This window comes from Chaetodon trifascialis, chromosome 6 (assembly GCF_039877785.1).
Source record: "Chaetodon trifascialis isolate fChaTrf1 chromosome 6, fChaTrf1.hap1, whole genome shotgun sequence".
NCBI lineage: Eukaryota > Metazoa > Chordata > Actinopteri > Chaetodontiformes > Chaetodontidae > Chaetodon > Chaetodon trifascialis.
The window spans coordinates 15,612,794-15,627,749 of NC_092061.1; the positions used below are offsets into that span (position 1 = coordinate 15,612,794).

General features: G+C 43.3%; 3 protein-coding genes across 3 annotated transcripts; 1 reads left to right on the forward strand and 2 right to left on the reverse strand.

Annotated features, from left to right (window-relative positions):
- Nucleotides 1-1,159: 1,159 nt before the first annotated feature.
- LOC139333114 (uncharacterized) lies at nucleotides 1,160-3,408 on the reverse strand. Its single transcript, XM_070965391.1, has 3 exons — nucleotides 3,324-3,408; nucleotides 2,129-2,497; nucleotides 1,160-1,513 (listed from the first exon to the last, which is right to left on the reverse strand). The coding sequence occupies exons 1-3, from the start codon at nucleotides 3,361-3,363 to the stop codon at nucleotides 1,197-1,199; spliced, it is 726 nt and encodes a 241-aa protein (XP_070821492.1). The 5' UTR covers nucleotides 3,364-3,408; the 3' UTR covers nucleotides 1,160-1,196.
- A 1,972-nt stretch (nucleotides 3,409-5,380) lies between these two features.
- LOC139332172 (cell division cycle protein 20 homolog B-like) lies at nucleotides 5,381-11,785 on the reverse strand. The gene is made up of 8 exons (XM_070963904.1): nucleotides 11,687-11,785; nucleotides 11,009-11,225; nucleotides 9,492-9,608; nucleotides 8,853-9,067; nucleotides 8,621-8,715; nucleotides 7,692-7,920; nucleotides 7,101-7,226; nucleotides 5,381-7,012 (listed from the first exon to the last, which is right to left on the reverse strand). The coding sequence occupies exons 1-8, from the start codon at nucleotides 11,783-11,785 to the stop codon at nucleotides 6,884-6,886; spliced, it is 1,227 nt and encodes a 408-aa protein (XP_070820005.1). The 3' UTR covers nucleotides 5,381-6,883.
- A 31-nt stretch (nucleotides 11,786-11,816) lies between these two features.
- gpx8 (glutathione peroxidase 8 (putative)) lies at nucleotides 11,817-13,713 on the forward strand. Its single transcript, XM_070964815.1, has 3 exons — nucleotides 11,817-12,081; nucleotides 12,232-12,493; nucleotides 13,127-13,713. Exons 1-3 carry the CDS (start codon nucleotides 11,875-11,877, stop codon nucleotides 13,288-13,290), a joined length of 633 nt encoding a protein of 210 aa, XP_070820916.1. The 5' UTR covers nucleotides 11,817-11,874; the 3' UTR covers nucleotides 13,291-13,713.
- The last annotated feature ends 1,243 nt before the right edge of the window (nucleotides 13,714-14,956 follow it).

A 14,956-nucleotide genomic window follows, 5' to 3' on the forward strand; every position in this document is an offset into this window, starting at 1 on the left:
TTGATATCAGTGCTAATCAGTGCACAGTATTTAGCTGTGATTTGTTGTTGTTGGAGATTTTTCTTACTCCTTGTAGCCCACTGTTGTAGCCTGTAACATCCATATCTAAAGGTTTCATGGTAATCAGCCATGCAAAAAGTTGCAAATTTTGATTCGCACAAACTTTCAGCAGCGCCTCTGAGCAACAAGTCAACCCCCGAAGGCGCCTCTGAAAGCCTTTCAATTTAGCAGCTGCAGAAAGTGTTAATTTTGCATTGGCATCACCACAACTACCACCTTTGGTACCATCATGCTCTGTTTCTTCTTACAAGCAGAAGCTAAACAGCACGGGTCAGCTCAGGAGACATCCTGATTAAAGCATATTATACCATGCCAGTGGAAATAGGAGGACACTGGAGCCATGAAGTGAATGATCTACAAGGACACATGTCTATTGTATGTCCATTTTCTCATCACTTGTGTCCAACTCTGTAATTTTAATCAGCCCAGTTTTGCCAGATTAGGAAACTGATCTCTTACGTTTGTTACATATTCAACCTGTTCAGGATATTTTGTGTTCTGTTTTGTGAAGAAATCGTGACATTGTGAACAAAGTTACTAAAGGATTAAGAATCCTTTCTCTATTATCTAGACCTTAATCTCAAGGCTTTTCCTGTGGGGGTCTAGGCTACATTTTTTTCTTTATTAACCGATTCCTCTGGTTTTCTCTGGGATTAGGTCAACAACTATGTCCTCAGTTGAGAGCTCCACCAGTGAGACGTCCTGATCTGACTCCTTGAATTCACCTGGAGAAGAAAAAAGAATGTCACTTGCAGGATAAATATTTGACATGCTTGTGTCTTTTGAGGAGTATTTTAGCATATTAACACTCTTACGCAAGAAAGAAGAGTTTTTCAGGATACGGTAAAGAATCCACAGCGGAGGAGCCAGAGACACGAGTTTGAGCGACTTCAAAATGACAATGATGACTTTGTTCTGACCACCAGAGTCTACTGAGAAAAAGACGAATATACATCACAAACAAATACATAAAAAGTTTGATTTTGCCAACAAAATAAGGACAAAAGCCTATTGCAAATTCTCAGAGCCCTTCTGAACAGGTTAAAAAACTTAAGGGATCCAGTTTTAAAGAATATTTAAGACAGAGAAAATTTGGGCTTTGAAAAGTTGACAATAATTCATTCCTAAATGAAATCCTAACTACCTGCTTTGACACGTAAAGCTGTGGGGTTGCTTTGAAGGGTCACGTTTCTTCCGGTAACGCTGTCAGGCCGGACAACCAAAGCAGAAACCTCTATGAAATACTCTGTGGCTGAAGTTAAGTTGGAGATGTTGATATTCATGAAGGCAGAGCCATCAGTGTTGGGGTAGAGGAGCGTATTGCATGTGTTGGTGCATGTCGTCACGTTGTAACTGTGTGCCGTCATCTGCATAAATGCAGATACGTTCCAACTGAGAATCACGTGATCAGGGTCCACTGAGTCCACTGACACTGGCTGCGGAGAAACTGGACCTGTTAGGCAAGGTGAAAATGAACAGAAAGAAGTGTTAGGTCGTTTTTGTGTTCAATGGTTGGGGTTAGGGCTGAGGTTGGCTTCAGGCAGGTAGTGGGAAACACACATCAGTGGGGAAGCAGACTTTAAGGGTAATAATATACACAAAATAATGAGTGACCAATGAAGGTACAAAGATCAACCTGTGGTCTGCTGAGGTGTAAACAAGCAAAAATATGAAATCTAAAGGGCCGACATGTAACATATTTAAAACAAAGTTTTGAAGTGGAGTCTGAGAGCAGATAATGCTTCACTGCACCAAAACACAGCCTATTAAAACCCATAATTATGGTTATTGTTAGGTGGTGACCTCTAGTGGCTGCAGTGATTATGACTGAGCAAAGGAGGACGTCAGATGAAGTGGTCAATGGGTCAAGACAATACAAGGTGTCTTGTAACATAATATTACAGATGGGAAATAGGATTGTTTCCATCATCCACAACAAAATTACATATTATGTCATGAACATGCACAGGCTGTATAAAACAATTTGCTCCTGAGACAATAAAGAAGATATTTAAAAAGTTCCACATTTACCAGTTCCTAAATTGTGCAACCAAGAAGCAGGACTCACCCTGGCACGCAATCATGTGTGACTCGTCACAGTGGCGAGCCAGCAGCTTCTTCTCTTTCTCCAACATAGCATCTAGACTTGCACAGTGGCCTTCATAGTTTGTCCTGAACCAGTCATCATACCTCAGTTCTTCCCCGTTGACCCACATCCAGTCACTAAAGGTGGTCTGACGCTGCAGGCCAAGCCAAAAGCTGACATTGTTTGTAGCAGTGGCGTTGAGGAGAGTGAAGTATTGCTCCTCTTTGCTCAGGACAGTGAGGTCGACATAGTGCCTCTGACAAAACTCCCGTGCTTTGAACCAGGACATTGTTCTCTGCACCAGGAGGTAATGTGAGATGATCCGGCCCACTGCTAAGTCATGGCACACCACTGAGTAAGAGGACATTAACAGAGGGGAAAATAAGTGAGTTATTAACAGCTTCAGTACTTTGTAATCCAGCTGCATTTCTGGCCTGATTCCCTGCCTGTACACCTATGGATAGATCTATGATCCTGTTCAGTCTCTTAATAATGAGCATCTGCCAACAAAATCCATTTTTTGTTCTTCTAATTGCATCTTCACAGCATACTCAGGCTACAGTAGCATTGATGGTTTCCTGTAATATTTTGTACAGTGTGCTGTAGTATCTAGAATAATATGTGTGCAGAGGTTTCAGTGTGCATGTGTTGTGACAAGAAGCAACAGCAACAGCATCTGAGAGTTACTGAAAGGAACCCAAAACAACTACAAAGAGATGCAAAATGACCACAAAGTGTCACAAAATGACCACAACACAACGCAAAATGACCACAAAGTGACACAGGGCAAATGATGACAGCGGTCATCCTGTTGTCTTCATTCTGTTTTTAGTTAGCTACTATCAGACCAACCTGTGTTACATTTTTGGTTGAATTTGATATTAGATATAAAAAAGGATGGAAGTATAAACAAGATCCTTGTAATGTACAGTGGGTAGCATTGTGCTTTTCTTTGTCTTAATGTTCCCTAATATGTCAGATCTTCTAAAAATCTGACAGGCGATGGTTTGTGATGGAACATATCAGTAAAAAACAACACATAAATGATAGAAATAAGCTGCTCTTTTGTTATAATGTACAAGAGCTCTCTAAATGATTACATATAATGACAAATAACAACAGGTTTGATAAGTGCAAACCTAGGTTAAAATAGGTGGTATTTGTAGTGGTAGGTTACCCAGAACAGCCAGTCGCTGCAGAATCTGCGTCTCAAACATGCAGTAGAATCCGTGGTTTTGTTTATGATGTACTGTTTGGTTCCTTTTCCATCCAGCAGCTAACAATCAGCTGCTGATTATGTAGATTCTTTGTAATGTGTAACCTTCTCATCTCTCCCCCTCGTCTGCCTAAAACATTTGCTTGGCAGCTTTATAAATGCCGTGGAGTGATGCAAGAGGTGGAGAGAATGGGAGTGGCCATGCTTACTGCTCACCTGTGTCAGGATGTTTTCGTTAATTATTCTCAAGAGGAAGAGGAATTTCAGATTCTCAAACATTGCGTCAGCTCTCTTACTTCAGTCCGGGAAAATTCTATTCATTCCTTACCTGCTTGGGTATCGATAAAGGTTTGCACCACACTTGAAAAACGTCACCTTTACTCTCTGATTACAGGTCGAGAGAACAACTGATTGTTTAGTTTGACATCGTGTTTTAACAGGCTGCACAGTGTAACTGAACACCAGGAGAAAGGTGCTGAGCTTTTATAGGAGGCGCTAAAAATACTGACATGGAGCTCCACCCTGAAGTCTATTTTAAGAGCCGGCAGTCTGGATAAGCTAGTTTCCGTGTGGAATTTGAATCTCATAATGAGTTACTAGAACAATCCTTAGTTTGTAGTAAAGTGAAAATTCAAGGACAATGAAGTGTGGGTGACCTCAGCCTCTGCTCCATTATTTCGCATATGAATACTTGTGACGTAGATTGGATGTGAAAGTGAAGTGTTCACCAGAAGAACTAATCAAGATTAGGCCCAGACTGCAAGCTCAAGGACTGTGCAGACCTGCTCTGTGAGGTGGTTCTGCACATTTTCAATCAGAGCCTCGGTCTGGAGAGAGTCCTGTGGAAAGGTTCCTGTTTGTTCCTGTGATGAGGATCATGGACAGGATCAACCATCTCTGACCCCTGGTGAGCTCAAAGCTGGACCGCCTGCAATTCGCTTATCAACCAGGCATTGAGGTGGATGACTACTGCACACACCTTGAGAGCACTGCCACCACTGAAAGACATATATAAAACATGGACTTAGTCTCCATGACGTCACACCATAGGCTGAAACTCAACTGCTCTAAGACTAGGACTCTCCGTGGTACTTTGAGCTAAATGCTAACGTCGCCATACCAGTGACACCGCCAGTAGTCATTTGCAGGGATTAACCCCCTTACAAATTCACAATTTTAAGTTTCCTGTTGTTTTAAGGACTATTGCAGATTTCAGATTAAATGAAAACTTGCTGGATGATTGAATGTGCAATGCCCCTCACTTGCCATTCCAATGCCCCCATTAGAGGTACAGTGCTGCCAAAAGAAACAGGTAGCTTATACAAACTAGCTAGCAATTCTGAAGTAGTAATGATGGATCCAGCAATTACTTTTCACTGTAGTTTCATAACTCACCATCATGGTGTATCATTATCTCGGTATAGAATATGGCAACATGATCAGAAAAGATTTACCAGCCTTGGGACTAAATACTTCCTGGTATAAAGTCAGTGTTTTATCCAGACTAGATGCTGTACAGTTTGTTATATGACTGAAGGGGCGATGCATCTTGATGTCTTAAGTCTAAACCTCACACGATACACCACCTCTGTGAACATGTTTCCCACAAGGCGTAGCACATTAGATGGGGGTCTTGTTTTTTTTTTTTTTTTTTCATAGGTTTCATAAGTCCTCACCACAGGTACTTTTCCACCAAGTGTTCTCTCAAGTAAGGTCTGGTCACATACGAAGTAAGAAACCTTTCGACGCCAGGAGGACTTTACTCAGCATTTTAATTATGTGTAACTTAATCGTGAGAGCTGTCAAAGAACAAAAATAAACTCTAACAAATGCACTCTCTTCAACTGTTGGATAAACTCACTTAGCGGCACTTCAGCACGGTATGCTCAGTGTGGGAAATGACACACATCATCAACCCACGTCAAGTAAAGACATGGAAGCTTGATAAAGGTCAATCAACCTTAAACTGACAGGCTGCAGATGAGAATAAAGCCCCCAGACTTAATTTAACTGTTCAAAGTCCCACAGATGTTTATTGGGTTATACACATATCTCAGAGGTTACATGTAAGATGTAATCAAGAAAGAAAAAATAACAAACATGAAAAAAAACCATGAACATCATTTTACATGTTACATGAATCACTCTCAGGTGATTAATCCCAAGTACACAGTGTTTGTTTTCATGGTGACTTCTTTCAGAATCTGCTCTAAAATCCTTCTCATTACATACAAGGCTTTACAGTGCCAGTTGTCAAGCACATCAGTGAATTTTTAGCTCCTCACTGACCACAAAAGCTGCGTGAATACAGGTTAAAGTAAAAAGACGATCAAGCTTTTGCTCTACTGGCACCTTAGCTTCAGCACAGTCCTCCAGTTAGTATTCAGTCAACTGTCTGACTTTGTTTATTATCTGAAGTATTTTACTACGTAAATACCCCGTGATCCATATTTCAATCAGCAACATGTAAAACTTAATTGCAGTTTTAAAAAAGAGTTGGAATATATTGTATAGAATTTCAGTAAATTCTTAATAAAGCATTCTGTTGTGGTGCATGAACTTTGACAATAAGCATGACTGTGGTAAGCTAGCTCGGCAGCGTGGTTATTTCAGAGAAGGTGGCAGGAAATGTACATTCTTGCCACAATGACATTACCAAGAAGGTAAATTTGTTTGTGGACATGAGTTTTACGCAGGTCTGACTGAACGCGTTGATGATTACATGTCCCAGATGTGAAAGCACTGGTCTGCTCCAGCAGAGAAAATCTGAGTATTGTCAGGGTTTAAGGCCAAGTGCAGGACTCGCTGAGAATGACCTGAAAAAATAACAACATGGCTGAACTTTGTCATAATTTTCATAACATCAATAAAGAAAGTTTTAGCAACACAGAACATTGACATTTCAATGCAAAGCTGCACATTCACTCAACAGTAAGTCATGAAAAAAATACACAGTCTAGGACCTTACAGATGGAAAGGAGTCAGCATTCAGTCCTGATTGGTTAGAAAAGAAGCCCCCTTCCCAAACAGAAAACAGCCAAGATGAACACAATCATGACTGAAAAATTAAGTGAAACAAAGTGACAAAATTCATCCTGATATTCAGGCTAAAAATCTCCACTGAGTCACTGAAGTTTGTCAATCAATGAAGAACATAATTCATACATGTATTTTAAATGATCTTTACAGGACTTTTAAAGTGTATTTCTGGCTACATCTTCCTTTGCCCCCGACAATTCACAATACTTTAGGAAACTGTGACCTCTCAAATCAAATGTAGTGACTCTTGATGTGTATAATTCATAGTTTCAGGTCATGAATGAGTCAGAAAAAAACGACTATCAAATATCTCAGTGATCGATGACAGAGCTGTGGCAATGGTCCAACTGTCACACTGCTGCTGCTGCTGCTGTTTATTAATATTACTCAGCATGTATTGTGATGCAGTACATTTATTCCTATGAGCTGAATGTGTGAAACTGACATTGTTGAAGTTGTATGTGAATCCTCTTTCACGTTCTCTAACCTGTGAGCTGGTGGGTCGAGCTGAGGGAGGGGAACTCCAAGGTCCAGCAGGTGAGGTGGTGCCGAGGAAGGCCGTGAGCTGTGAGCAGACATCGCTTCTTTTCAGCCCATTGGAGAGAGCAGATCTGCAGTTGGAGTCATTGGGAATAATCAATAAGTTATATCTACAGCACATAGTAAAAACACCTCTGCTGCACTTTGAGTCTTAAGCACCTGTGAATTAGTGTTAGCAGAAGTCACACAAGTCCCTGAACCTGCATCCCAGAGTCTCAGCTCTCCATCGTTCCACCCCCCTCCAGTGGCGATCGTCTTTCTCTGCCATGGACACCATCCCATTGCCTAAACACACAAATGCAATGAAAACACGAGCATGCACACAATGGTCCGCAGATTTTCTGGTTGTTCAAGCAGACCGCCCAGAGAATAGCTGCAGGATCAACTAAACCCCTTTAGCATAGCAACCGGCCTCATGCCACTCAGATTCACACCAACTGAGATTAGTCATTGTCAAGTCACACACATGCAGCTGCTGCTGGAAATTATTGTAGCTGTGTCAATGGTAAAAACCGCCAAATGTGTCATTCCCTGTGAATGGTGCAGGTGGGCTTTTGCAAGAAAGTAAGACAAATAAGCAGGTTGTGGTTTCCGTGCTGGGGCTGTACAGATGGCAATGTCTTTCCGCTGGTTAGGGTTAGGGGTTATTTGGTGCAGACTTTGGTGATTTCCTGACTTTTCATCTAATGCAAACACGCTAAATTAAGATGGAAACTAGCAGTGGGCGATATCCATGAAGCATCCACTGACCTTAACAGCACTGGGATGTTCCATCGTAGTGATTGGCTGGTGTGACGTTGTGAGCCCTGTGACATCACTACCCCATACACAGAGAAGGCCCTCTGTGGAGCCGCTGGCCAACCAGTCACCTCCTGGTGACCACTGAAGGCTGCAGATCCCCTCCCTCTGCGCGGCTGCACCTACCAGAGGTGTAGGAGCCCGAGGGTCGAGATGATGGATGCGTCCGAGAGCAGAGCCGCTGGAAGATTGTGATAACTGTCATCCCCCTGCATGAATGCTGCACACTTCATACTGATGTGAAATGTTACCCCTTTCTTATGCACGGTGATAAGGTTGGCAGATGTAGAAAGAAAATAGTTCCTACTTAAAACTGCTTAGAACAATGTCTGTGGATTATCTTAACTAAACAGGTAATGATTTCTGGAAAGTACCATCTCGTTCTGTTATGTTAAAGAGTAGGTAAAGAGGGGTGGGTGGTATGGGTAAGAGAAAAAAAAAGATTTGGGGGTGTACTGTCCCTTTAAATCAGCACAGCTTTGGATGTGGCTTAAGAACAAATAGTTTTCTGGGTCATCCCTGCTTTAATGAAGTTAAAGATAAGATAAGTAGCTTTGTTTATTTTAGCATCTTTCAGGAGCGTAACGTCACAAAGCGACCCGTGTAAGAAAAAAGCCAACTGACAAAAACACACACATTTACAAAGAATAAAATAGCATAAAATAAGATAGAATAAATGTAATTTACACAAAGGCAAGTCTAAACAGGAGGGTCTTAAAGGTGTCCACAGATCCAGAGTCCATGCAGAGCTCTGTAAGTGATCTCAAGAACCTTGAACTGGATTCTTGTAAATGATCCAGGGGCAGCTGAGATGGGATGAGATAAGGGTGTAAGAGTGCGACTTAAAGTCACTTTCTGTATAGTGTGCAGTCAACACTTACCTGCTGAGTAACTGCTGTTTCCAGGAAATAGCTCTGACCACAGACAAGTGAGATGGCAGACGCCTCATATTCTGCTTGTGGTCAACATCCCACAGCTAAAAGTTAAAGACAGAGGCACCACAAACTGTCAGGCTGCTCATTCAGTCTGGTGTTTCCACCCCTCCACCCGCCCCACCCCCATAGCCCAATTGGTATGAAATCACTGGTTTACTTGAAGCTCCATAACTTCTACCTGTATCTCCCCACGCCTGGTCCCGATGCAGAGAGCTCTGCCATCTCTGCTCCAGCTCAGACACGAGATGGACTGACAGTCTGATGGTCGTCCTGGTTGTGGACTCGGGTCCAAACATCCCACCAGAGCGCGAGTTTCTGAATTCCAAAGGTAAACAGAAGAGCCCAGGGCTAATGCGATCATACCGTTACAACTGCAGTCGAGAAGATTAGTGTCTGAGGGAGAAGAGATGGAAAAGAGAGAAGAACTGCAGAGCTATGCTGTGTCTGACGAGTCCAGGATTGACAAACAGGTTTAACTGGAGGCATTTTACTCACTGAAGGTTTCACTAGTGTGATTCTGTTTTTATTAAAATCAACAATGTGTTAGTCCCAGTCAGAAGCTATATTTTGCTTCTGGCTTGGTATGTTAAATGTGATGTTCAACAGCAACAGCAGGGCGTGTGGCCTCATGAAGGCAGGAGCTTCTGACTGATCTATAAAGCTTCAAGGCCGAAGGTACAGGCCTGTACTGAGATCTAACACACTGGTGGTTTGGTCTTTTCAGAATAACACTGCCTTTACCTTTTAAACACAGAAACAGATAAAGAACATGAGTTTAATTTCCTCCAGTGAGAATAACGCAGGTTTTGTTGCTCACAGTAGTCGTTCAGCAGTGACGGTGCCGCCAACTTCATCTCCAACTTTCCCTGCAGGCTCGCAGAAGCTTTGTCCAGAACAGCAAATGGTTGCAGATCAAGTCTTCTCCCATCAGAACCTGCAGTGGCAGCATATCACCTAACATCACAGTGACAGTAAACACATACAGAAACACACACACAACTACTACTATCTCCAGAGCTCCATAAGACAATACAAGCATATCAGCAATCTTACATGTGAGCACAGACCTCCAGCAGATTCACTTGACTAACAGCATTTCTGCTGATTGCTTAAAACACAGCCTTGTGTTATGACATCATGCTGCATTGCTCTATCATTCAGTTATTTCCCTGTGTGTGTGTGTGTGTGTGTGTGTGGTGTGTCTTGAAGTGCTGTAAGAATGTAGCGAAAAACAAAACATTCATGCCATACCAGCTTGTTCTTGAGCAGCTGCTCGCCACACCAATCCCTGCAAAACAAATGAATTATTCTTTCCAGATTTAGCCCTCTACATGATGTTTATATTCACGTTTCATTAAAAGTTAGCAATAGCAATGATTTTTTTGGACATACAGTGAGGCCATAATCAAACTGAAGCTTTCAAAGAAACCAGATGTTTCTCATTCTCAGTCTCAATATGCACATAAGAAAGGAACACAGCCTGCAGAGGGGAGTGTAAAACCTGATTTTTCATGTCTCTGCACATCTTCTGTTCTATTGTGATCATGCGACACATGCAAAAACTTCTATCGACGGTGCCAAAGCCACAAGTTCCTTAAACAGACCTGTTCTGGCGCATTTTCTATGGCAGGCCACCCCCTGGCAGCAATGGCGCGTGGTGTGTTCAGTAGTGTGACAGACACGTCATGGGAAACGCTTCCTACCAACGCTGCCTCTGATTGGCACAAGATAATATCACAGACAACATTCAGCTGAAAAGAATGCTGCAATGAAACTGACATTGTGCAGTAAAATAGCAGTCTGAATCATCAGACCTCTTACACCTAGCTGGAACTTGACTTTTTTTAGTCCACCTTAAATGATTACATTACAGGTTACAAGTATAAGTCCCACATTCAGCATTGTCACAAATTTACTTAAAGCATGAAAAGTAAATGTATTCATTTGGAAAGAAAATCATAATAATAATATATTATTATTTAACATATGACTTGATTGTTGACCCTGATGCATTACTGTTAGCTGCTGGAGGTGGATCTGCTTTTACTGGTTATACAGTCACATAGTTCAGTCCAGTGGTTCCCAGTCGAGGGGTCAGGCCCCTCCAAAGGGTCACAAGACAAATCTGAGGGGTTGTGAGTGTGAAATGGAAATACTCAAGTTAAGTGCAAAGACCTCAAAATTGTACTTGAGTAAACTGGTTCTTACAGTCCACTGATGCAGCTGAGTTTGAGTGCTTCTTATTGACTACAGGCCTGCTGAGGTACATGTTGCAGATGTTTTGTGTGAGTGGCTGCTGTCAGTAACACAGACATGCACTTGTTTCTTGTTTACCTTGGAGGTCTCCCTTTAGGTCCCTGTGATCCGTCTCGCGGTGTCTCGGTGGGGAATCCAGCTGCAGCCTCCGACAGACTGCATCAAACTCAAAGCTGGGCTCACACTGCCGCCCAGTGGCCAGCGGTGTACTCGCAGCAGGACCCTCGCGGCTGCTCCCCTCGATGATCCACCTCTTAAAGCGCTTGTAGGAGAAGTGATGGAGGTCGTTTTGTCCCTGAGAAGACAGAACACAATTATTGATTTCAACTGAGAAATACAGCGAAGCCTAAGTACTCTCAAAATACTGTAAACTGGCTCAAACTTCATAACTCTACAAACTTAAAACCGCGTACTTTCACTAGTGTCAAGCAAGCAACTTAAAGAATAAAACTTCCGGTTCAAACTTTCATAGCAAAAGCAGATGGCTATAAAAATAAAGTAAAATCCCCTCCGGTTCCAGTTTCAAAGGCTAACATTAAGCCATCATATACTTTAAATTTGATTATGACACCAGTACACTAATTTGAAGAAAATCATTTTAATTATTTTTGTAAGCAATTAGACGGCCAGATTGATCTTGCAAAAACAACTGAATTTGGGAATTTAAATTTTAGCTGGAAAAGGTTAACATCATCATGTGAATACTATATGTTTAACTGAATACTCCATTGAGAAATATTACCCAATTATTGATACAGCGGAAAGAGCATTGGCACTTTTTAGGCGCAAAACTACACGTTTCAGTTTTCTTCTTATTTTGAGGGGACGATCACCCTGCTTCCGGTATGGCGGCATAGAGAGCTTTACTCAACTCCTCCAAATCCGCTTCAAGACTTTTGGCAGGAGCCCCCTCCTCGACCACGGCTCGTTCTTCCCCCTCCAAGATGGAGGCCTTAGGGGGCTACCCTGCCAAGTCCTCCAGCCCAAAAGCGAAGAAACTGACGGTCCTGCTCAGCATGACAGTCGGTGTAGGCTGTTTATTTCTGCTGCAGACGCAGCTGGTGAAGCCGAGAAAACCTGCGGATTTTTATTCTTTCGAGGCCAAAGACGCGAAGGGGAGGACGGTCTCTCTGGAGAAGTACCGAGGAAAAGTAAGTCCACATCATCACCAGTCATCTCGATTTGACAAGAAACCCGTGCAGGTCGTCCGGTGTCAGCAGAAAGCGGGATTCAGCGCATAAGATGTATTTTTCACAGTATTTCTTTGAGCATAATTCCGCCGTTTTCCCTCCTCTGCACAGGCGTCTTTGGTTGTAAACGTGGCGAGTCACAGCGAGCAGACGGAGGCGAACTACAGGTCTCTGCAGGCGCTGCACCGGGAGCTGGGCACCTCTCACTTCAACGTCCTGGCCTTCCCCTGCGGCCAGTTCGGGGACACAGAGACCATGACCAGCCGGGACATCGAGGCTTTCGCCAAGTCCACCTACGGCGTCACGTTCCCCTTCTTCAGCAGGATCAAAATAATGGGCTCAGAGGCGGACCCTGCCTTCAGGTTCCTCACAGGTCTGCACATCTGGCTGGGGCACACCGCATCTTACACAGTAGTAAAAGTAACAGCACTATTGTGCAGTAAACCGTGTTTTACCATCACACCTGATGTCTTTGCATTGATATCACTGCTGCATTAATGTGTGTGTTGTACTTTACTGCTGTAGTTTAAGGTTGAGCTCATTTTAACTACTTTATTGTTTGGTAGTTTATTCAGCAGCAATGCATCATATCCTTTAAGATCATCATATGGTTGTAATGTCCCCGTCCTGTGAGAACCACAGATCTCTAAAAGGTCCAGTTTTAAAGGAACATTTAATCCTTCAGTTTACCAGAAGCATTCACATTCATAATCACCACATGTGGAGATATGTGGTTTTCACTGGACAGGAAGTGTGTGAAAATCTATAATCTGTTAAAGTAACAAGTAACTAAAGCTGTCAGAGAAGTGTAATGCAGGAGAAGTATTAAGTTGAATAAAATGGAAATACTCAAGTATAGTATAAGTACCTTGAATTTAGTGCAGTACTTGAGTAAATGTACTTCCAGTGATCGTCTGCATTGACAGCATGATTGATGATCATCTCTGGAGATGCTCAGAACATCGTTAAAATCTGTAAAATGACTGATTTTCTGCTCGTGTTTCAGATTCCGTGAAGAAAATCCCAAAGTGGAACTTCTGGAAGTTTCTGGTGAACCCAGAGGGGAAGGTGGTCCGCTTCTGGCGAACGGACGAGTCCATGGAGAGCGTTCGGGAAGAGGTGACAGCGCTGGTGCGAGACATCATCCTGAAGAGGCGGGGGGAGCTATGACGGAGCGTGTCCGTGGATGCTGGGCACATCTGTGTGATGTGGACGTTTCCTGCGCTTCGACAGCAGAGAAATGACCGGACTGTGGACGGTCACGGCGAGCACGGTCGGGTGATGTCTCGCTCCAGAACGACGCAGGACGAAGAGATCCACTAGTTTTAGCCACAAAGGCAACGGAAGTCATGCGAGGATATTCAGAGTGTGTGTCTGTGTGTGTGTGTGTGTTCGTGTGTATGCGTGTGTGTGTGTTCGTGTGTATGCATGGGGACCATCCTGTGGTTAATGATGACAAACATTCCTGATAATGACCACTGCTGCAGCTGAAGGATTGTTAACCGTTGAAGTGTTGGGTTTTACCAGGCTTGGTCTGTGCTTTGTACCATCTGTTTCTAATGTTTACATTAAAATCTCAAGGTGAAGCATATCATTTTGGCCCATTGTGACTGATGTGAGAGCAGCGAATTGTGAAGCATCCATCCAAGAAAAAAACAGTCCAGCGTGTAGGATGTAGGGGAAAAACTGGCAGAAATAGAAGATGACATTCAGACGTTAAGAACGGACAAACTGAACTTCAGAGAGCAGGTTTTGCGGCTGTGCAGCCATCGTTGGGAAGAGTTGTTCGATGGGTTGTAATCTGCAACCTCACCTCTAGATGCCACCAGAGATGTTTGACTCAATTGAGTCACTTCCTGTATCTGCGTCCTGAGGGTTTAAACCCCGCCCCGCCCCTTTAGGAGACGAGTGGCATCCATTCACTCCAATGGGAGAAGTGAGGCGACTGCACACACTTAGGACACAGGAAGTGTATGCCACTGAATCCCACACACTGGACCTTTAAGAAATGAGCTCAACGCCTTTTGTTCTGTTTTTTTATGTTTTAAAAGAAGGAAAAATGCAGAGCGCTGCTTAATTCACTGCATATTCACCCTGACATTCTGTATCTTGTAGCTGCTTTATTTTTTGGACATTGTTTAGAACACAGTAACATGTACAACTGCAGCTCTGAAACCTAAGCTGCTGCTTATGAAGTCATAGAAGTGCACGTTAGGCGCAGAAGCCCTCTGGGGCTGCTGGTGTGGATTTAAATGGACAGCTGGAGGGCAGCAGCAGGTAAGCTGGTGCACACACAATCAACCAGCTAACAAGACACTGCCTACCAGCCACCCACGACAAGAGAGCTGGAACTGGTTCTGTTTTAGCTCTTCATGATACCAGAAAGCAAGCATCAACAGAGCAGCTGCTGAAGTCCCACAGCCTCTTGTGCAAAGTGTCTAAATGTCTCCTAATCCTACAGGATGCTTGTGTCTCTTGGTTCGAATGTGTAATGAAATAAAGCAATCAGCTCAGTCAAATGTCACTGTTAAGGCAGCAGAGCAGTGTGAGCTGGCAACACAAACGTCAGCTAACATTACACTGCCTCCCAACCAGTCACCACTCCAAGGCCTCCTGTGTGTGCAAATGCATGGGTTGGACTGCGCTGAACTTGTGCTGAGCTGAACGTAGAGTTTAATGTCTCCTAATTCTTTCCGCTCCCGACGTTTTATTCTGCAGGCGAATGGAAGTGTAGTCTGTAGGCAAGATGTTGGAGGTCAGTTGGTGGCAGCAGTGGGGAGTGTCACTGACAGCTGTCAATCAGAAGCACAGCCAGCAGCAGTACACTGCCGCACTG

Coding starts and splice junctions, on each gene's coding strand:
- LOC139332172 (XM_070963904.1), bottom strand. CDS start 11,785: ATGCCGCCATACCGGAAGCAGGGTGATCGTCCCCTCAAAATAAGAAGA. Junction 8,716..8,852: donor CCAGGCGTGGGGAGATACAG/GTAGAAGTTATG, acceptor TTTAACTTTTAG/CTGTGGGATGTTGACCACAA. Junction 7,013..7,100: donor CTGCTAACACTAATTCACAG/GTGCTTAAGACT, acceptor CTCCAACTGCAG/ATCTGCTCTCTCCAATGGGC.
- gpx8 (XM_070964815.1), top strand. CDS start 11,875: ATGGAGGCCTTAGGGGGCTACCCTGCCAAGTCCTCCAGCCCAAAAGCG. Junction 12,082..12,231: donor TGGAGAAGTACCGAGGAAAA/GTAAGTCCACAT, acceptor TCCTCTGCACAG/GCGTCTTTGGTTGTAAACGT. Junction 12,494..13,126: donor TGCCTTCAGGTTCCTCACAG/GTCTGCACATCT, acceptor CTCGTGTTTCAG/ATTCCGTGAAGAAAATCCCA.
- LOC139333114 (XM_070965391.1), bottom strand. CDS start 3,363: ATGTTTGAGACGCAGATTCTGCAGCGACTGGCTGTTCTGG. Junction 2,498..3,323: donor GCAGCGACTGGCTGTTCTGG/GTAACCTACCAC, acceptor CCTCTTACTCAG/TGGTGTGCCATGACTTAGCA. Junction 1,514..2,128: donor ACACATGATTGCGTGCCAGG/GTGAGTCCTGCT, acceptor CTTGCCTAACAG/GTCCAGTTTCTCCGCAGCCA.